Source organism: Pleurodeles waltl, chromosome 7 (genome assembly GCF_031143425.1).
Source record: "Pleurodeles waltl isolate 20211129_DDA chromosome 7, aPleWal1.hap1.20221129, whole genome shotgun sequence".
In the NCBI taxonomy this organism is placed as follows: domain Eukaryota; kingdom Metazoa; phylum Chordata; class Amphibia; order Caudata; family Salamandridae; genus Pleurodeles; species Pleurodeles waltl.
In genome coordinates this window covers 1425088346-1425111883 of record NC_090446.1, presented here as the reverse complement: position 1 = coordinate 1425111883, position 23538 = coordinate 1425088346, and the positions used below count along the sequence as shown (strand labels likewise).

The 23538-nt window shown below is 48.7% G+C and overlaps 1 protein-coding gene across 1 annotated transcript in view; it reads right to left on the bottom strand.

Moving 5' to 3' along the window:
• Positions 1-23538, bottom strand: part of LOC138247419 (inducible metalloproteinase inhibitor protein-like) — an 89086-nt gene that overhangs the window by 41869 nt on the left and 23679 nt on the right. The window contains exon 2 of the mRNA XM_069202053.1: positions 4552-4616. Within this exon, the coding sequence (XP_069058154.1) occupies positions 4552-4591 (40 nt within the window). The 5' untranslated portion in view covers positions 4592-4616. The remainder of the gene's footprint in view (positions 1-4551; positions 4617-23538) is intronic.

Sequence of the window (23538 nt, the reverse complement as noted above, 5' to 3'; positions counted from 1 at the left end):
AGTCCAAGGGCCAGTGCTCTGGGTAAAGTGGTATGTGAAAATTAGGCATAATTATGATTGGTTCCAAAAACCTACCTATACGTCCCTAGTATATGGTTGTGCATGTAGGTTTAGGGACCCCAGTGTAGATAGTGCACCCTTGGGTGCACTGCTGCGGTCCTGGGTGTCATTATAAAGTCAGCCCTGCATTGCTGGCTAATTTTAAGGTAAAATTAACCCAAATTCGACTTTGGAATTAAAAGTACTTCCACAGTCTCAAACTACCTTATTTCCTTATTTTTACATATGTCACCCCTAAGGTCTGCCCTAGGTACCCCAAAAGATGGGTGCCGTGTAAATATTAGCAAGGTCTTAATAAAAGATGTTGTATAAGCCCTGGTGAGGGGAAAACAACCACATGTGTTTTTCCCCATTGTAGTCAATGGGCTCTATAGGCTAACATGAGGAGACTTTATTTAAAAATAATAATGGCTCTCATTTTGATACTGGCAGTAAAAACTGCCTACTGCCGTGGTGACGGCCGCCAAAAGACCGTCGCTGCAGCTACCAGCTGTCTGCCGTATTATGACCACAGCTGGACTTCCATTGGAAGAATGGTGGAAATCCAGATGTGGCCATGTCGGCGGATGCGGTAAGGTGGCACCACTGCCACCAGCAGCGCCACGCCAGTATACAGCCGCCAGTTGTATTATGAGAAATAATACTGCCTGGTGGTGTTCCTCTGGCGGGCGCTACTGCAGCGCCCCGTACCAACTCCTGCCGGAGGACCCCATGAACACAGGTAAGTCGGCTCTCCGACTGGGGAGGGGGGGTGGAAGGTGTTTTGTTTGTGGGGGTGTGTGTGAATGTTTGTGTGTGCTTGGATGCTGGTGTGTGTTGCGTGTTGAATGTGTGTGTGCACATATGGAGGTGTGAGTGCGTGTATGTTGTGTTCTGTGAATGCATGGCTGCGTGTATGTATGAAAGTGTGTACGGATGTGTGTGAATGGATGTATGGATGTATGGATGCTTGGATGCATGTGGGAATGGATGTGTGTGTATGCGTGTGTGTGTGAAGGAGGGCGTGAATGTAGGGGTGCTTTGGAGTGGTAGGGGGTGGGGGCTAACTAGGGGGGGTGGGGAGAGACCCCTATCAGTGTCAGGGAAGGAATACCCTGTCACTGATAGTGCCTACTGCCATGATTTTTGTGGTGTTAAGTAAGTCCCGAAAACCATGGCGGTAGGTGGGGTCGTAATCCCGCAGGCGGAACAGTGACAGGTGCCGGGACAGATATCTCCAGCCTAGCGGCTGATACCGCCATGGCGGTCGGAGTGGTACATTGGTGGGTTGGCTTCAGCAAACCCGCTGATGTCATAATATGGCGGTAAGTACCGCCCACCTGTTGGCAGTACTTATCGCCATATTATCTCCAACCGCCGGGTCGTAATGACCCCCAAAATCTTATTTCCAATAGAGATGAGCTAAATATAGCAAGGCTGGTACGAAATTAAATGGTATAATAAACCCAACAACTTGCCAATGTTATGTTGCACTTAATATAACTAGCACAAGGAAAGAGTTTTAGAATTTATTCTGAAAGTTACCAAATTCAGCCCTGTAGTGCCCTTTCCTGATTGGTCAGCCTCTGGCAGCCTGAGCCATTCTACCTTAATAAGGTGTAAAGTGGCCTGGGCTAAGACAAAGAGAGCATCTGGTGGTCAGAGAACTGCTGCAGCAGATGGGAGAGCAGTATGGAGGAACAATAGCCAAAGTGGTCTTCAAATGAGGGAAAGCCACACGGGACAGAAACTGGACATCCCCCATTTCCTGCTCCCCCTGACAGATGGGAGCCCCACTGATTAGATTAGGAGAGGGGCTGGAGCAGGTGTGTTAAGGGAGAGTTAGCCACACCAGTGGGTGGACTCAGCCTGATCTAACCTCCAAGGATGAATTTTCTCCATCTTGGATGTTTTGAGAATGTTGGTTTCTGGGATTGATTTTTGCCAAGGAAGTGGTCACCCCAGAGGATGGTGGCCTGCACCCTATTGGACAGGAGCTCCCCCCTGCTTCCCACCCCAGGAGCAAGGATAAATATGGCAGTGCTGCAAAACCATTCAGATCCCTGCTGGAAGAAGAACTGCACTCACCAGGACTACGCCAGCTGAAAACTTTTGGCTTCATCAAGAAAATGACTTTGCATTGCTTCTGCAACTCGAGGAGTGCACTCACTGTAAGCTACAGGTACAGAGGATCTGACCAGAGTCCCCTGCACCAAGTAATGCAAGAAAAACCCAGCTGACCAGTGCCCAGTGGCCTTTTGAGGATTCTGACCAGGTGCAGTCTCAGAATTGGAGTCCCAACTTCCAAGGAGCAACTCAGAGCTTCTGGAACCTTGGATCAAGTTTGTGAACATGACAAGGACCCGAAAAGGACTTCTGGAAGAAGATACAGAAGTTTGGATAAGTTTGAAGCAACTCTGAAATAAAACTCTGTAAGTGGACCGACCCGATGCTGAGAGTCAAGCGAGCTACCTTCAACCTCGACCCGGCCTGAAATTCTGGTTCATCCTGATATAAGCTCCGGAGCTCCAGACTTCCAGGATTTTAATGGGGGCTTGCGGAAAGGCAATCAAACAATGTTGCATCAAAATCGGCTTGCTGAGGAGGACTGCACAAAGTCAAAGAAGAAAAGCTCCAAGTGTGAAGGTAAACTTTGACCGAGGCCTCCCGCTCAGTGTATCCAAGCAGGGATCCATCACAGTCGGCCTCAACTTTTTACTTTGACCCGGTTGAGATGTCCCCTGATGGCAATGTTGGCTTTTAGGTGCTGGAAAGCATTATTTTCATTTAATCTTTAAAAATTCATATTTCCAGTTTCTTAGTGTCATTTTAAATATAAAAATATTTCCTATCTGTATAAATTGGTGTTGGAATTTTGTGTGTTGTGCTTTACTTATTTACTTTTTTTAAAATATTTAATGCTTCACACACCTGTCTCCTAATTTAAGTCTAACTGCTTGTGGGCCAATCTACCAAGGGTTGAGCAAGGATTAATTTACTAAGACCTTGATTTGACCTAGTAGGGATCTGTAGCCTATTGCTAAGTGTAGGTAAGTACCTGCCCCTACCATTAATCCACTTTCCAACAAGATGTAAATGGATGTCATAATATTCATAAACTAAATAAATCTATTTTAATCAGCCCACATGTGCACATACAACACTTAGAATATGCCTTTTGGGAGCTGGGAATGTAAACACGTTTTCAGTTTTAATTCAGACATTTATTTTACCTCTGCTTAAATTATGCCTCTTTAAAGTATTGTTTCTCATTGGACCTTTGCCACCTCCAATGAAAGTGCATATTTTGGTGAAAAGTGGTGTTTTCTGGTAGATCAGTTAGTAATAGTTATGGAAGGTACAGGTTTCACAATTCTGGGTCTCAAGAATCATTGCTGATTTTTGCAGAGTCATTTGGAGGAGGATGGCACCAAATGTGACAGGCCATATGTTTTCAGTAGATCTTAAATTGGTCACCAGTGGATTTCTCTGTATTACTAAGCCAAGGCAGTACTTAATCCTTCCTTGACTGATATATGAAGGCCTGCAGCCTCCGGAATATACAATTTACATTGTGAGGTCCACCTCCAGACACAACGGGGTCTAATTCATCCTTCTGGCTCAGCCCATTTTATTTCAGAGACAGATCATTGTGGATTCAGTTATTACGTGAGTTGTGATTTTTTTAAGATTATAGTTGTGTAAAGGAGCCAGGTGGCTGAGAGCTTTTATGACTTTCTTTCCAGAGGATGTACTGCAGTAAGTGGACTAAGGGCACAACAGGCATTTGCACTCACTTCTTGTTTCCCTACGGCTCTTTGGTATTATAGAAGTGTCCATTGTTGTTTTTGCAGCCCCTTCTATAATGTAGATTGTGTTAGAGCAACTTTTTTAGCCAGTGCGAATATGAGGGGGAGAGCACTCTTTTGCATGAGGGCATGGGCAATGCTAATGAGACAATGCAAATGAGAAAACACTTTGCTTCTGAGCCCATGCAGTATCACCAAAGAATGCACAGTGCCAAGTGACACTCTTGGGGAACAATAAATGTGTGCCACATAGTTGGTGGGGGGGGGCTGCACAGTGGTTCCATGGAGCCACCCAGTCAACCCACTGCAGGTGGGTGCAGTCACTCACTTCATCCACCAACAGAGGTCTCCCTGCCCACCTTTAAATGTGAAGCGAGGTCAGCCGCCTCATTGAAAGGTAGACTTGCATCTTTAAACCGATGCTAAATGATAACTGCTCCACTCCATTTATATTTGAACCTTCTTTTATCAGGTTGTAATATTTTATATGAGTACATCTGTGAGGGTAAGCTACCTAAATTACTGCATATTTCAGTGAAGCTCATATATTTCCTAAAACCGGACTGTGGCCCATGTAGTGTTAGGTAGTTATGTAAAATGGTTTCACTGGTTGATATAAATAGATATGCTAGCATCCTACAGCATAAAAGCCTGGTTTGAAATCTGATAAACACTGTGGTCATTTGAATCACTGTATCCTCACCCATGATGAGCGGCAGTAGACTAATGTCCTTATTTCCCATTGCGAGTGATGGCAGTGATGTTGATCTGCAAAAAAGAGTACGATTGCCATTGTTATGTGTCAGCTAAATCATGTGGCTAAATCATTAAAAAAAAGGCATTATTCTTCTAAAATAAATGTGAATGTTTAAGCTAATAAAGGTCTATTGACGTTTTATGTGAATTCAATGTAAGAATTATAATGTTCAAGTACATGAAATTATCAACCAGAACTTTGTGAGAGTACAGATCTACCTGAAAACAGATGTTGACTTCTGAGAAAAATACCATGAGTGTTGGAATGAACATTGTGTGCTAATTATATAGCATCTATTTGTAGAGGACACATGAGTCAGCAGTTTATTGTGACAGTGTTGCCATTTTTGCACCTAAGCAATGTATGGAAGATATGAGGAGGATCTGATGCAGAGCTAGGACATAAAAAAAAGAACCCATAGTGGCCTGGCCAGGTTATATGTAAATTGAGGCCTCCCATTATAGTATTTCTAGAAATATTTTTTGAGTGACTGTCAGAGAGCTGACCATGACAAATCTTCAAACAAAAGTTGAATTGAATACAAATAAATAAAAACAAAACAGATAAAGAAGTTGCACTGGAGAACAATTATGTAATCAAACTAAAAGCTGTCTGCTGAGAGCTGTTAAGCTCCACATTCCCTGGATTCTCCTTTTTTGTGCCTTCTTTGGACAGTGGAGAATGTGAGTTAACTCATTCCCTAATCACAGTAGGAACAAATCAGGGATTTATCTTTTCATTTGGCTAGAATAACGGTGATGATACCGAGAAGAAAAGCTTACAGTGGGTCCGGTTTGGTTTCTCCCATCTTAAATTTCCCACCAGTCTTTGAGGAAAGAAACATGAAAAAGGGGTGCAGAGAAACTGGCATCTGGATACAGAGAAACATTTGCATGAAGTTAATCGAATCAGGATTCCCACCCAGCCCAATTTAGGACTCAGAGAGAGGACAAGGATGAGGATGAGGACAAAGGGCCTCTGCCTCCGTGATATCTGCCCCTCATGACACCTACCACTTATCCTCCAAAAAACACACAAACATAAAGAGACCTAAAACCTTAAATATGAAGAAGTATTGGGATCTAAACTCAGAGCTTTTGAGGAAATTGATCCAGTACGATTTAAAAGATAAATGTTGGGATTATGATCCACAAGCCAGTAAGTATCCCTGGAGAAGAATTATGTAAGGCATGTAAGAAGCAAGGGCTGGATTACCAACATTTTCCCTAAGGGTTGTGCCATTTTCATGGCACAGCTATAATGCAAAATGCTAGTAGATATTTACAAAGCCACACAAGGGGTGATTAGTGCCACCTTGTGTGGAATTTGTAGCAAAATGTATTGCAAGTCAGCAGTTTGCACTTTATTGCATTAATTATTGTTCTGGGGGCACTGAATGGGTGGGACACTAGCATTCCTGTGCATTCTCCTCTGGATTTCACACAATCCCGGATTTACAAAGGTATGTAAACCTGGGATTGTGTGAAATCACTATGCCTCACATAGGAAGCCGTAACATTCTGCAGCACACATAGAAGAAGGAAAATGTCTAGAACAATTGTTTTTATGGAGGAAGACATCCCTTCCTGCACAAAAACAATTTTCCCTGTAATGCTGGGACCCTTTCATCATGGTGCAAGGTTGCCTGCATTGGCGCTAGGCTGCCCGGACCATACCAGTGCTATAACTTAGTAGATGTGGCTCATTTTTGTTTGCCAATGCTTAGCAAGTGATATGACTGACTTTGCCAAAGCCAGACCAGTAGTTTTCTGTTTTTTAAAGCTGACTACTATGTTGCATGATACAACAGGACACATTTCAGCTGTAAGGATAAAACACAGAGGGCTTCTTGCTGTGCTGTCCTGCTTTAAAAAGAAAGGGCAGGAATGTGCTGTATTAATTACATATGGTGCATTCCTGTCGTTTCTGCCTCCGCCGGTGGCAAAATTGGTGCTTTGCACCAACACAGGCAACCTTGTACCAATGTGCAAGGGTGTCTGCGCTGTTGGCACAATTATTTTTGTGAGGGAAGGGGCACCTTCCTGCACAAAAACAATCAATGGAGGCTTTTTCCTTTTTCTATGTGTGCTCTAAAATGCAGCACATATAAGGAAACAATTAGGAGAAATAATGTTATTTCTTCTCCTTGTGCCTCCCTTACGCCTCCCCTGGGGAAGCATAGGCTTTTGATGCATTCCCAGGTTTACAGCATGGTGTAAATCTGGAAATGTGTCAAATGCCATCGCTGTTACGTGAGGACACCCACCGTACTGCCCACGGCACATCTCTCTATCACAGTGTGAGGCAATGTAGCAACTTAAGCTGCGTTGTCTCACTCCATACCTACAAGACCATGAAAAGTCATGCAGGGTGGCTTTATGTGGCCTTGTAGATAAGGCTTTGGTGTGTGCACAACCACATCGTCATTAAAAGTGACTTTCCGGCGGTGTAAGGGGCTTGTAAATAAGTCCCATTGGTTCATTCACATTTAGAAGCCAGCACATTTCGTGATGCAACTATGGAATAGTGAGTAAATGTTTTCTATACTTTTACATGACTATTCTCCGCTGTTTACCTTGCATTGCCAGTGGATTTTAAAAGTCTCCAGCATTGTTATAGCCAATAGCAGCTACCATCATGGTACATGGGGGGGTTGGCAGGGCAGAAGAGCATTTAGAGGACAAGGGAGTGAGTGGGGACAAGTAGCCACAGGAAAAGAAAGAAAAGATAAGTAGCAGGAGAGGCAAATATTCAGACAACAGATTGAGAGGGGATCATGAGCAGTGGAAAAAAGGAAAGAGACAGGCAGTGGTTAAGGAAAAGATTCAGTAAATTGCAAACATAGCAGAATTTGGATTGACATAAACTATGAAAAGAATGAGCAGGGATCAGGAGCAATGAGAAGAAATAACAAAAGTAAAGAGGTCAAAAACATGTACTGCCATGAATTGCTAAAAGACAAATGATATGTAAAGATGCACAGAGAAAAAACAATCAGCTATGTGGGGATACAAAACATAAAATTAAAATCCATGGCGAGAGAGCTATGCTCCAATGGCGGATGAGAATCCCCGTGTCCTTCATTCTGTCTTGCACAAACCTACAGTCTGTTGACACCCCAACATAAGATTTCACTTTTACATGTACATCTTCAAACAAAGTTTAAAGTACACCATACATTTTGAATAATCTGATTTACTTAAAGAGACATGCACTTAATTAGAATGATCTGGTGCCTCACTTCCTCGAGACAAATGGGGTCATTATGGCCCTGGCAGTATTCAGACTGCCACGGTCGCGATGGCGTTCTGACTGCCTCCAAAGAGGATTACGACCCCCTTCTCCACTACCAGAGACAGGATGCAGGGCCCCCCATGGCCAGCCCCATTGCACTGGTGAATTCTGTTTGCAGCTAGTGCACCCTACGCACTGCAGCATTGCCGCCGGCACAATCATGAGCCAGCGTCAATGTTGTAGGCTGTTTCCCGCTGGGAAACTCCTAATAGGGCCCGCAGAAAGGCGGTCGCACTGGTGGCAACCTGACTACGGGAGTTTGGCAGACGGCCTTTTTCATCCGCCAAACTCATAATGACCCCCAAAATGTTGTGTGTTTGAATGTCACTTGCATATGGAAGGTACATGAAACATCCCTACTGATAATATGAATACTGTAGCTCTCTTTGTTTCTATGTCAAAAATGGAACTGGGGAAGTGGAAGCCCTGTAAAGTCATGAGGTGCAATCTGCATTTATGAAGGACACCATTTCTGCTTTCTTCCCAATTGCATTTTCAGGACGTGGGCACTGACACAGAATCCAAAAAGAGTTTTGATTCACTTATCTGGAGCATTACATTACTATTTAACCTTGTAGTGATAGACGCTGTCGAAAGTTAGATTTTATTGTTTAACTTATTTTCTTTACAGGAATAGTGGTGCAACAGGCTATTTTTTAATACATAGAGGAATTAATACAAAATTGAACATGCTGTGAAAAGCCACACGTTTGGACCATTAGCAAAAAATAGTTTTTTTTTTTGTGGAACGGATATAATATAGAGGTTCAGCCCATGAAAGTAAACCCCGAAAAATATCTCACTGAGACAGTGACTATCTGTCTGAGAGGGTGAGGCAATGAACAGGCTTGGTAGGGTCTTATAGGGCAATTCTCATTCTGAATATTTCTTCAGGGGCAGCATTGGCCAGGAATAATGTAACTGATGCCATTGATGAAGACCTTAGCACTAGTAGAGGTAGGTGGTACCTACCACTGGGAACCTGATACTGCATAGCTTAACACATGTTAATCAGTGGTATTTATTATTTACAATGAGTGGTCTCCTTTTGGAAATTGGGTTACTGGTTGTCACACCTGTCCCTTTTTGCAGGGTCACTTTCAAACTTTTTGCCTTCCTCCTCTTATTTTTCTGACATCTTACTGTTGGTTCTAGAGCTCCGGGCACTTTATCACTGCTGATCAGTGCTAAAGTGCATGTGCTCTTCCTCCCAAATTTGATATGATTGGCTTACACCTGACTGGCTTACTTAATTTACCTGTACGTCCCTTGTGCAGTGGTATCCCTTGTACCTAGGCCTGTAAATTAAATGCTACTAGTTGGCCTGCAGCCCAGCTTGCGCCACAGAAGTAGCCTTGCAAACCTATCTTAGGCCTGTGCATGCAGGGCCTGACAGTTTACTGCCACAGGGACCTGGCATCTAAATGTACTTGCCAGGCCTGGAAATCCCCTTTTAATACATATAAGAGACCTCTAAGGTATGCCCTAGCTGGTCCTATGGGCAGGGTGCTGTGTAGGTAAAAGTTAGGACATGTGCCTAGTTGTGTGACTTGTTCTAGTAGTGACAAACACCCTATTTGGTTTCTCACTGCTGCCTCTCTCATAGGATTGCTTTGGAAATTCCCTTTCATATGGCTAAGCACCATATTCTGATCCATGAGGGGTGACATGTGCATGTTTAGTATGGATGGAATGATAGTGAGAAATGCTGCTTACTGGTGTAGGTGTATTTTTTATTACCATGATATAAATGCCACTTGAAGAAAGTGGGCATTTCCCTGTGCTTACAACTCCAGGGGTTTTTGCAGCCTGACTCCAATCCACATCCAGGGTAGAGTGACAGCTGGGCTTTGTGCATCCTTTCCAGACAGCCATCACACAGGGAGGGTGGCGGTGTAATAGGAGTACATCTGCATACTGTGTTGTTTACCTGGGCTGGAAGAGGTGAAGGTGGGGAGCATATGCATCTGTAAAGGCTGTGCCCTGGTCTCACACAAAGGGCTTGTTTATCCCCTATTGATGTCTGGAGCCAGTGTTGGAAGAGAAGGGGACATTCCTAGAATCGGTTAGCGCTGGCTTGCTTTCCTGGGCCCTTCAGCCTTCTGCCCCCATAGTGGTATCCAGGGCCAGTGCGGTAACCCCTTCAGAATGAGGGCAGCTCTGTGCCTTGCTGTCCAGGAGCATGGAAGGCACTTTATTTGGTCCCTCCAGTGTGTGAAGGTTATTTACTGTGATCACTACTGTGATTCCGCTGATTGGAGGTGCAAGGAAGTGCCTGTGTCATTGTGGCTGTGAGACCCAACCCCTTCTGATGCAGGATACACTAAGAGGAGCCTGCCAGCAGCCTTTCATTGAGCACAAATGAAGTGCTCCCCTATATGTGTCCATGGGACAAAAGTGGGCACTTCCTTCTGTTGATATCACCACCACGACCTTGGCGGGTGAGTGGAGCCTCGCGGCCCGAACAAGGAGGCTTGTGCCGCTGAGCTGCGTCATTCAGTGAGTAGACACGCAGTCGGCGACAACAGAGAAGAGAGGGAGCCGGCTGGAGCCACCTATCCCTCCCCTTATAACACCAGAGAGTCAAGGAAGGCTGCCCTGTACCCACAAGAAGAGTGCACTGGGTGTGGGGGTCTTTTTCCTTCCCCTGATGTTGCCCATACCAGGAGGGGTGGCTTTGACTTTGAAAGATCAGCCCTCAAGGCACTGTTTGTGGGCAGCATACTACGGATGACAAGACGGGAGGAGAATGTTGACGACAGACCCGTGCCTGCCAAGCTGCCTTTGGTTACTGCATTACCCCTAAGAGGAGCACAGGAGATCTTGGAATGTGACATGGATGTCCCTGTTTGCTCTCATTGTTTTTGCATTGTTCGGATACCCTGACTCACACTATATATCTTGCTTACCATGTTGGGGGGATGGGTATATGTTTAGGAGGCACATTGCAGAGTGTGTTTATGACAAATGCCTTAGGAAAATGTTTTCATGATGTGTACATTTATCTGGGTGATAATGACAACATGCCATATGTGCATTAATTTTTTGGCATTAATGTGTTTACCTGTCTACTGCTGTTTTGCAGTGTATAAATAACTTGTGTGACAATCTGACACCTTCTTGTGTAGCAGGGTATTACTGTTACATGTTGTTTTTGGTCTAAGATTGTTTTATGTACTACAGCTTATTTTTATATAACTTGTTGTGGAGTTTTCTTTGTGGTATATTTATTGTGTAACTAGTGTTGTGTGTGTTGTGAAAACACTTTATATATTGCCTCTGCGATAAGCCTGACTGCTCTTGCCAATCTACCAAGGGGGTGAGCAGGGGTTATCCTATGTGTGTAGCTTCCTTGCTCTGACTAGATTGGTGGTCCCTTCCTGGCTGAGGTGCCTACCCTCACCAACCACGAACACCAGCCTGGTTGACTGGGCTGTGAGCCGTGGTCAAGCAGCAACCACAATCCTAGTCAGGAAAATGCACAAGCAATTCCAAATTAACCTGTGCTCAACTCCATGGTAGCTTGGCACAAAGCATTCAGGTTCATCTTAGAGGCAATGTGTAAAGTATTTGTGCAATACTTCAAGAAGTAAAGCAGTGAAAACATCACAAAAAAAGGATCCCACACCAGGTTAGGAACATAGAGCTTAATTTAATAAATAAAACAATACAAAAATCCAATCAGCAGAACTGGTGTTATGGAATTCTAAAGAATAAAAGGCAATATAATGCCTAAAAGTATAAAGCATCAACCATTGTTATCTGGTTGCGCTAGACCATGTCAAAGTCAAAAGCTCAGGCCAACTACAATGAAGCATGGGTCAGATACAGTCCCAGAGTAGTTTTACTGAAGGTTTATTTTCTCAAGTTTTGTGCAAAAGAGCCCAGTTTGCATTGAGGAAACTCACCTGAAGCAAGCAGAGCATTGCTGGTGGTGGTCGGCATGGCACCAGCAGCAGGCAGGGCGTCAGGGATGGGTGGGCTGGAGCTTCCTGTTGGTGGTTCCCTGTGGGGTGACAATGCTACTGGGAGAAGGGATGCGTCTTTAGCAGCTCACACTGATTTTTGTTGTGAGCAGTGCTGTTCTAGTGCAAACGGGACTGTTTGCAGTCACAAAGAGCCAAATAGCTTGAATTTGTGAGCTCAAGGGCCACACAAAGGGGCCAGGACCTGAGAGGCATCATTTGGGGGATCAGAAACTTGCTGAAGAATTATACAAGAGCTGTTGGGTATCCTTTTATGTCCCTGAGACTCAGATCAGGAGACAAGTGGACTAGTCCTTCAACTCACTCTGGAGTCCTGGGCTATAGATAAAGTTGCAGGTCAAGTTCTTCTTCCCCAGGAAAGAGAGCAGCAAGTCAGCACAGCAGAGCAGCAGTTCTTCCAGAGACACAGTCCAGCAGAGTCACACTTCTTGTAGCAACACAGCAGTCCTTCTTCCTGGCAGTGTATCCACAGGTCCAGAAGTGCACTGAAGAGATGAGGTGCATGTCCTATTTCAAAACTTTGGTGCCCTTCTCCTGAAAGGAGGGATACGCTTCTGGCAAGGTTCTTGGAAGTGCATGGAATTTCCTGACTCCCCTGCCCTGGTTCCATGCTTGCTGCAGTGACATTACAGGGTCATTAGGCCCTTTGCGTCAAGGCAGAGCACAGGCTATTCAGGTGTAAGTGGGGCTGTGCCTAACTATTGAGACACACCTAATTCTCTATTGTGTAACTGTCTGGGGTGAATTCACAAAGTCCCATCTGTCAGTTATACCCAGTCATGTCATCCAAGGCAGGCTGCAGGCAAAAAGGTCTAAGGAGAGGAAAATGCCTACTCCCTAAAAGTGACATCTTAAAACTTGGAATAAAAAACAAACTTTACAATTAAAAAGGGTTTATCATTATAATGTTATATGTACCAAACATGACATACCTACATCCTCTCAATTAGGAATTACACCTTATTAAAGGTAATAAGAAATCCTCTATGTTATCTGATGGTAGGGGTAGGCCTTACAGTAGTGAGAAATAAATTTGGGAGTTTTTCACTACCAAGACATCTGAAACATAAACATACATGTCGAACCATTTAATTACACATCACCCTGCCCTTTGGCTACAAAGAGCCTACCTTAGTGGTGACCTATAGGTTTTAAAATGGAAGGTTAAGGCTTGGCAAGGGGGTTTAAATGCCAAGTAGATATGGTAGTTCAAAACTGCATTCAGCCTACAGGGGCAGGCCTGTGATATGGTTTATGGTGCTAATTAAGTTGGCGGCACAATAAGTGTTTCAGAACTACTGGTAGCATTTATTTTACAGACCCTTTGTTTATGGTATGCCACTCTACAGGGAACTTATGAGTAAATTAACTATGTTAATTAAGTATATGTAAATTGTGAGGAATGGGGTTGTTGGTTGACTGGGATGTGAACCTTGGTCAAGCAGCAACCACTATTCTTTTCACATGAAGGTACAAGCAAACCCCAAATTAACCTGTGCCATACTTCTGGAGCACTCAGACTTAACCCAAACGCAATGTGTAAAGTATTTGAGCAACACTTCAAATAGAAAAACAGATTAGAAAAATAGAACTTAATTTCATACATAAATCAAGACCAAACAACACGAATTCAATAAGTAGAACTTAAGTTATGGATTTTTAAAGAATAAACTGCTGAATAGCGTTTAGAATATCTGGTTGAGCCGGACCAGGACGAAGTCAAAATTTCAGGCGAACTGCAATGGAGCATAGGCTAGCTACAGGGACCCAGTTCGGCCATGCTGTGGCTGTTCTGAGGGCTATGCATTGGTCCTATTCCATGCAGCATCAGCAATGTGATGGTTCTGCTCCCGCAGCAGAGGATGCATCAGTACTGTTGAAGCAAACACCTTAGGACCACTTCTGAGGATCCAGGACAGGGGAGGCACCATTTTGCAGGGCAGTCTCACAGATAGCAGAATCCATGTGCAGGAGCAGGGTATTTAGAAGTCTGTTATGTCCCTGAGCCAGCGATCCCCAGGAGTCACTTTGGGTTCTGGGTTGGAGAGATGCTCATCCTGCCCTTTACACTCCCAGGCAACAGTGCTGCATCAGGTCACCGGTTAGCAGGTGTCCAACAGAGTGGAGGCCGGCGGAGTGGAAGTCCTTCATCTTCACAAGTCCTTCCTGGCATAATATCTACAGGTCTAGAAGTGTATTGAAATTGTGGTGTCTAAGGTCCTGTTCTTATACCTACTGGTGCCTTTGATGTGAGAAAGACTTCAAAAACATGCCTTCAAAGTACACAGATGTCTTTGCCTTCCTGCCCTGGCTCCAGACTCACTACAGGGGGTTATGCAGCCTTTTGTGTATGAACAGGACAGAGCCTGTTCAGTTGTAGGTATGGCTGTGCCCAACTTCTCCTCCCCCTCTTCCCAAGGATGGCCCATCAAGGCCCATCACTCATTGTGTGTGGCTGTCTAGGGGGAATACACAAAGCACAGCTGTCACTCACTCCAGACAAGTGATCAGAGACAGGCTGCACCAAAAGGCTAATGGAAGAAAATGCCAACTTTCTAAGAGTTTTCTAAAAAAACATTGGGGGTCATTACAACATTGGCGGTAAAAGCCACTTACCGACGTGCAGAAGACTGCCAACACACCGCCGCGCCTGCGGAAATCCGCCACAGCCATTATGACCCACAGCACGGAATCTGCCAATATTCAGACACCCACACAAGTCCGCCACACCAAAGGTCAGTGATAAACTGGCGAAAACAAAACCTCCACCGTCACGCCAACAGAAATACGCCCACACTATCACGACACACGAATCCATGAATCGGTCTTTTAACCGCGGTATTCCATTGGCGGTACACACCGCCGCGCTCAAAATACACACACACATACAAAACACAACCACATTGGACAATTCAAAATACATACACCTGATACACATACACACAGCACTCCCACACACCCAATACAATATAAAACACACACCCACATCACCCACAAACCCCTACGACCACAATTGAGAAAGAAGCACAAAGAGAGACACCACCATCAACAATAGTAGCATCCACAGGCACACAACACCATCACCCACATAACTTCCACGCACCTCACACAACACCACACTACATATCAGCATACTTATCACCATACACACCACCCGACACATCACCCACACCACCCCATGGCACGGCAAAGACACCACAGGTTCTCGGAGGATGAGCTCAGGGTCATGGTGGAGGAAATTGTCCGGGTACAGCCATAGCTATTCAGATCACAGGTGCAGCAGACCTCCATTGCAAGGAAGATGGAGCTATGGCGAAGAATAGTGGACAGGGTAAACGCAGTGGGACAGCACCCAAGAAATCGGGGTGACATCAGGAAGAGGTGGAACGACCTACGGGGGAAGGTACGTTCCGTGGTCTCAAGAAACCACCTTGCGGTTCAGCGGGCTGGCGGCGGACCCCCACCTCCTCCCCCACAACTAACAACATGGGAGGAGCAGGTCTTGGTGATTCTGTATCCTGAGGGCCTCACAGGACTAGATTTAGGAATGGACTCTGGTAAGTCAAATCTTAACTACTACATCCCCCACCCTACCTGCATGCCATCACATACCCCCACCCCCACCCTCACCCTCCAACTCCTCACAAATGTCCCAACATCACAAACCACACATCCCAACACCAAGCCCTGCATGCAACACCAAAGCATGGACACCCATCACCAAAGCAGGCCCACTGCACAAACCCAGACACCCCCATAAACCATCATCACACAAGGTCCCACACAGGAATGCAAGTACTGGGGTACACGGTCACCCATCCATTGCACACCATGGCACACATAGATGTAATAAACATCCTTTTATACCCCTGCAGGACCCCTACCCAACGTCACCGGACAGGAGGGTCCACACATGTCCACACCACCAACAGAAGAGGCCCACAGTCATGACAGCACCTCAGTCCAACTGGATCTAGATGACGAGCCCGGCCCATCGGGGACCTAGGGACAGTCGGTTCCCATCACACAGTCACAGGCCACTACAGAGCTACCCCCTCCGGAAAGTCCAGCACAGCACCCACCCAGCGGGCCCATACCTCTGTCCCCAGGACACGTCAATCAGCAGTGTGTCCACCACTACAGGGAACCCAGGCTAACCCACCACCCCAACAACAGGGATCTGGGGGCAGTGGCAGTGGGCACACGGTCCAAGGGACGGAGGCCCAGGAACACAGGGGAACTGGGAGGGCTGCTGTGCGACAGGGGGAGGACAGGCAAAGGGAACCCACTCTCCATGAGGCCCTCTCCAACATCATGGGAGCCTACCACCACTCCCAGGAGACAATGGCAACGGTACTGGCCAAGTTTCAGGAGATCCAGTGCCTGCAGGAGAAACAGTATTTGGCCTTCAGGGAGGAACTCAGAGCCATCAATTCCAACCTGGGCACCATCGTAGGGGTGCTGAAGGAAGTACTCAACACCAGGAGAGACACTCTGGCACAACAAGGGGCCCCTGACACTAGCATGGACGATGAAATGCCCACCACCTCCGCCGGCGCTAGTGGACAGGAGGCACAGCCACAGGACCACCACACCAGCACCCCACCCCCTGCAGAGGGAGAACCAACCCGCAAACGGTCCCTGAGATCCAGGACAAAGACAGAGAACGATGCCAAGACCCCCCCAAGAAATTAGACCACCCTGAATGTCATCTTTCTGTACCACTTTGTCACCCTGTCCATCCTTAAACTGCCCCAGCTCCACTTCATATGCCCATTTGGGCAATGCACCTGTGAGACTAATAGACTGGACTCTGCCATGGACATTCCTCCACCATCACCCCTCACCATTTTGCAACCCCCTCCAATATTGAGCACTAAAATAAACACCCTTCAAGCACAAAACAATCTGGAGTCAGTCTGTGATTTCGGAATAGTGTATTAGCAATTACTGTGGCAAAAAGCTCTTTCAATTGTAATGTCAACATACCTATGTCACACAGCTCTAGTCCATGAGGAATCAAAGCAGATGTCATACAGTGGGACCCACACCTGTGAAATTGTAAGAGAAAGTGACAACTCAGTGACCATACACTGGGTGAAAACGACAGACAGTAGAGGGGTAGTAGAGTTAAAGTACATGCAGTAGGCAGGTTTTGTATTCTTACCTGTGTCTCACTGGAAATATTGCAGGATCACTGAGTCCCTGTTGTCCATGTCTTCTTCTTCTGCTTCCTCGTCTTCACTGTGCACAGGCTCCACAGCTGCAACAACACCGCCACCTGGACCATCCTCCTGCAGAAAAGGCACCTGTCGTCGCAAAGCTAAGTTGTGAAGCATACAGCAGGCCACGATGATCTGGCACACCTTCTTTGGTGAGTAGAATAGGGATCCACCTCTCATATGGAGGCACCTGAACCTGGCCTTCAGGAGGCCGAAGCTCTGCTCGATTATCCGCTATGTTCGCCCATGGGCCTCATTGTAGCGTTCCTCTGCCCTTGTCCTGGGATTCCTCACTGGGGTCAGTTGCCATGACAGGTTGGGGTAACCAGAGTCACCTGCAAATGGTGAGGGACAACAGTTAGACACACACTAACCTGTAGGGATAACCCCAGACCCAGACAACCATTCCCACTGTCTTGCTTCCAGGTGCTCACCTAATAGTCACACACGGTGCCTCTGGAGTTGACCCATCACATATGGGATGCTGCTATTCCACAGGATGTAGGCATCATGCACTGAGCCAGGGAACTTGGCATTAACATGGGAGATGTACTGGTCTGCCAAGCATACCATCTGTACATTCATCGAATGATAAGTCTTCCGGTTACTTTACACCTGTTCACTCCTGCGGGGGGGACCAAAGCCACATGGGTCCCATCAATGGCACCTATGATGTTGGGGATATGTCCCAGGGCATAGAAATCACCTTTCACTGTAGGCAAATCCTCAACCTGAGGGAAAACGATGTAGCTCCGCATGTGTTTCAGCAGGGCAGACAACACTCTGGACAACACGCTGGAAAACATAGACTGGGACATCCATGATGCAATGGCCACAGTTGTTCGAAATGACCCACTTGCAAGGAAATCAAGCACTGACAGCACCTGCACTTGAGGAGGGACTCCTGTGGGATGGCGGATAGCTGACATCAGGTCTGGCTCCAGCTGGGTACACAGTTCCTGGATTGTGGCACGGTCAAGCCTGTATGTGATGATCACATGTCTTTCCTCCATTGTCGACAGGTCCACCAGCGGTCGGTACACCAGAGGATGCTGCCATCTCCTCACATGTCCCAGCGGATGGTGCCTATGAAGGACAACAGAGAGCACAGAGTCAACCAACTCAGAGGCACGTGCCCACAGCTTACACAGAACATGAATCATAATCCAAAAAGTGGCCTGTATGTGTGTTGAGTCTAGGCCTAGGTATGTGTGACGCAGTTATAAATGAAGCCATGTGGACCCCTGAAATGGCGGCTGCCTGACCTCTAAAGTGGGACAATGGGATGTGAGGTAACTGCGCTGGCGTTGTACATTGTCGCAGTAGGCGGTCGAAGACCGCGGCGCAATGCTGCATTGGTTAACATTGGACCCTATGGGTCCCAGGAGCCAAAGACGAGGTACACCGGCGGTGACAGTACGCACCGCCGCGGACGTGACCGCCATTTTCTATCTCTTCAATCACTCGATACCTGATCTTCGACAGAAGAGGACCTACACTGGAAGTGCTGCTGTGACCTCGTTCTGGAAGAGACAATAGCTCGAGTTTCTGGGGAAAGGGCCCTTGCCTTCACAGCGGAGGAGTTGGAGAAACTCGTGAATGGGGTCCTCCCCCAGTACACGCTACTCTACGGTCCTCCAGACAAACAGGTAAGTACACTGGGAGCATGCTGTATGGGCTACGCCTGTGTGGAGTGAGGTGGACGTAATGGGGGGATTGAGGCGTGCATGAAACAATGGTGAGTGCATGTGCCACATGCAAGGGTAGGGATGGGGGCCAATGACTGTGACGGTCTAGTTGGTAATAAGTTTCTCTTCCCCCTGTACAATTCATGTAGGTCAGCGCCCACCAGAAAAAAGATATTTGGCGTGCCATCGACAAGGACGTCCGGACCCTGGGGGTCTACCACAGACGGAGCACCCACTGCTGGAAAAGATGGGAGGACATTCGCTGCTGGAGCAAGAAGATGGCGGAGGCTCAGCTGGGGATGGCCTCCCAACGTGGGAGGGGTGCCCATCGCACCATGACCCCCCTGATGTTCAGGATCCTGGCGGTGGCGTACCCGGAGTTGGATGGGCACTTGAGGGCATCACAGCAGCCACAAGGGGGTGAGTACACTCTCATCCTGCTAATTTTGCGCGCAGTGGCGTGGTTGGGTGGGGGAGGTGGGCTGTGGCTTTCCCTAGGCAAGGGCGAGTTTAGTAAGCAAGGTCCCTCCGTAAGGCAGGCCATGTGGCATCCCACCGACCTCTGTAGAGTGCCAAGTACACCTAGTCAGGCCCCTGTGTCATCCATGTGTGCAGATGTTGTGCATAGCCTAGTAGGCCATTTCCCAGGGTTTGAACAGTGGAGCCCAAGAGCGCGGCGTAGTGCAGGGGACTTCTGTGTTTGTCATGTCCACCAACGGTAGCGGTAATGCATGCACTCAACATTTCTTTCTTCTGTCGCCTCCCCCCTTTTTGTGGTCTCCCTGTTCTTGTGTGCATTAGCATCATCAGGCGGAGGAGCAGTGGCACCGGAGCACGAGGGGGCTGCATCCCACATGGCCATGGAGGGCCACACTGCGGACTTGGACTTCACCAGTGGGACGGAGGGCGAGGGGAGCTCCACGGCGGGGACAAGAGCTGACACCAGCGACACAGACTTGTCCTCTGATGGGAGCTCCCTTGTGGTGGCGGCAACTTTCTGTGCCCCCCCCATCTACAGGTACAGCCGCCACCCCCCTACCAGTACCGCCCTCCCAGCAGCCCCTCAGCCTTTGCCCCGTGCCCGCGGACCCAGGAGGCTGGGCATCACCTTTGCCCCAGGCACCTCAGCCCCTGCCCAAGTCACCCCTGCTGCCCTCAGTGAGGAGGCCATTGACCTCCTCAGGTCCCTCACTGTTGGGCAGTCTATCCTTATGAATGCCATCCAGGGTGTAGAAAGGCAGTTGCAACAAACAAATGCATTCCTGGAGGGCATTAATTCTGGTCAGTCAGCCCTTCAGCGAGCTTTTCACACTCTGGCCTCAGCACTGATGGCAGCCGTTGTCCCTGTCTCTAGCCTCCCCCCTCCAACTTCCTCCACCCAGACCCAATCCCCTCTACCTCAGCCTATCCCAAGCACACCTTCAGACCAGCATGCACACACGTCAACACACAAGGGAAGCTCTGGCAAACATAAGCAGCACACATCCCACAGGCAGTCACGCAAGCATCACACACATGCAGACACACCAACGTCCACTGCCTCCACTGTGTCCCCCTCCTCCTCGTCTACCTCCTCCCTCCCAGTCTCGTCTACACTCACACCTGCATGCACTACATCTACAGCCACTACTGCCATCACCAGCACACCCACCACCACACCCCGCTCACGTGCAGTCACCACCCCCACTACCATTCACATGTCCCCTGTGTCCTCTCCCAGTGTGTCTGTGACGCCACCTCCCAAGATACACAAACGCAGGCACACACCCACCCAACAGCCATCCACCTCACAACAGCCTCCAGCCCATGCACCTTCACCCAAAGTCAGCAAACGAACACCTCCTAAAACCACAACCTCTTCCTCCACTCCCAAACCCCATCCAGCTACCCGTCCCAGTGCCTCCCAAAAACGTTTCCTGTCCAGCCTTGACCTCTTTCCTACACCTCCCCCACCCTGTCCATCTCCTAGGTTCCAAACTAGCACCTCAGCCACAACATCTCCGGGACCAGTGGTGCGTGTAGTCACCGGAATCTGGAGTGCACCGGCCACCAGGGCAGCCAGTGTGGCACGGAGCCACAGCACGGACAGTCCCCCACCCGTCAAGCATCAAAAGTTGACCAGTGCCCGGCTGGAGGGGGAAAGACTCCAGCCACCAAAGCTGCTCCCAGGGGTCCCAGTGGGAGTGAGAGGTCAGCTGCGACACCTTCCAAGGTGGGGAAGGGCCACAAGAAACCAGGAAAGTCTGGGAAGAGCAGCACAGCGGAGGAGACCGCCATCATCCCCGCTGCCCAGGAGGCCACAGCCATCATCCCCGCTGGCCAGGAGGCCACCGCCATCATCCCCGCTGGGACAGAGAGGACCGCCAGCACAAGCCCCGCTGGGACAGAGCGGACCGCCAGCACAAGCCCCGCTGTTGACAGAGAGGACCACCAGCACAAGCCCCACTGGGACAGAGAGGACCGCCAGCAGCTGAGTCACTGCAAAGGAGCCCGCCGCCTCAAGCACCGCTGAAAAGGGCACCGACGCTCACAGCACCGCTGAACAGGGCACTGCCGCTCCAAGCACTGCTGAACAGGGCCCCGCCGCTCCAAGCACCGCTGAACAGGACACCGCCGCTCCAAGCACCGCTGAACAGGGCCCGCCGCTCCAAGCACCGCTGAATAGGGCCTCGCCGCTCCAAGCACCGCTGAACAGGGCACTGCCGCTCCATGCGCCGCTGAACAGGGCACCGCCGCTCCAAGCACCGCTGAACAGGGCCCGCCGCTCCAAGCACCGCTGAACAGGGCCCCGCCGCTCCAAGCACCGCTGAACAGGGCCCCGCCACTCCAAGCACCGCTGAACAGGGCCCGCCGCTCCAAGCACTGCTGAACAGGGCACCGCCGCTCCCAGCACCGCTGAACAGGGCCCTGCCACTCCAAGCACCGCTGAACAGGGCACCGCCACTCCAAGCACCGCTGAATAGGGTACCGCCGCTCCAAACACCACTGAACAGGGCACTGCTGCTCCAAGCACCGCTGGCCCATGAGCGCCAAGGGCACTGACGGTACTGAGTCCGTCACAAGCAGGATGAAGCACTCTGGGCACAGAGCCCCCTCCAGAACCAGTGGAGAAAGGCATCCACTACCTCTGTCCTTAGCAGGATGAAGCACTCTGGGCACAAGGCCACCTCCAGAACTAGTGGAGAGATACATCCACTACCTCTGTTCTTAGCAGGATGAAGCACTCTGGGCGCCATGCCCCCTCCAGAACCAGTGGAGACTGTCATCCACTACCTCTGTCCTTAGCAGGAGGAAGCACTCTGGGCACCATGCCCCCTCCAGAACCAGTGGAGAGATACATCCACTTGAGAGACTGTGGCTTTGCACTCCCCAGGATGGAACAGTGGGCAATCCACCCACTGTAGAGACTTGTGAGATTGTGGCGTTGCACTCCCCAGGATGTGACAGTGGGCAACCCACCCACTGTAGAAACTTGAGAGACTGTGGCTTTGCACTCCCCAGGACTGTACAGTGGGCAAGCCACCCACTGTAGAGACTTGAGAGACTGTGGCTTTGCACTCCCCAGGATGGAACAGTGGGCAATCCACCTACTGTAGAGACTTGTGAGGCGGTGGCTTTGCACTCCCCAGGATGGAACAGTGGCCAATCCGCCCACTGTAGAGACTTGTGAGACTGTGGCTTTTCACTCCCCAGGATGGAACAGCGGGCAACCCACCCACTGTAGAGACTTGAGAGACTGTGGCTTTGCACTCCCCAGGATTGAACAATGGGCAACCCACACACTGTAGAGACTTGAGAGACTGTGGCTTTGCACTCCCCAGGATTGAACAGTGGGCAATCCACCCACTGTAGAGACTTGTGAGACTGTGGCTTTGCACTCCCCAGGATTGAACAGTGGGCAACCTGCCCACTGTAGAAACTTGTGAGACTGTGGCTTTGCACTCCCCAGGATTGAACAGTGGGCAACCCACCCACTGTAGAGACTTGAGAGGCTGTGGCTTTGCACTCCCCAGGATTGAACAGTGGGCATGTGGCCCTCTCGTGGATTTGGCGTCGTGCACTCAACCGGCTGAGGTGCCCCCCCTTTCCCTCCCCCTGAGGTTCCTGTTTTGTTGCTATCTGATGCCCCTACAGTGTTCTCTCCATCATGGTCTGGGATCTTGTATGGGCCTCGCCCATACCGTGTGGGCCCAGTGCTCCACGGAGTTCATTGGAGCACTACCTGGACTACTAAGCTTGGTGTATATTTTGTTTATGGTGTATATATATATTTTTGCCTCTTTGATTTTAATTACAATGGTTACACTCATTTCCTTTTGTCTTTGCATAATGTATCAATATGTATTAGTTTGTGTGTTGTAGTGGTTGAGGGTGGGGGTGGGAGTGTTGCATGTGTGTGTCCCTGTTTTTTCCCTCCCCCCTCCCCTGTGTCGTAGGTGCAGTACTCACCGTGGTCTTCGCCACCGGCGTTCGTGCTCATGGTAGAGGAGCAAGAAGATGAGGGCTGGCAGGATGTGCAGCTCTGGTTCCATGGCGTCCGGATTCCTCGTGGGGTGAGTAGAGGTGAGCGTTTTCCCTTCAAAGTCCTGTTTCTGCTGTGATTTTATCCGTGGTGAATCCGCCCCGGAAAAGGTGGCGGATTGGTAGGTTGTGATACTGTGGGGGGTACTTTGTCTTCCGCCTGCCTGTTGGCGGTGACCGCCAAGCTGTCTGCACCGCCGTGGCTGTCGGAGTGTTAAAGTG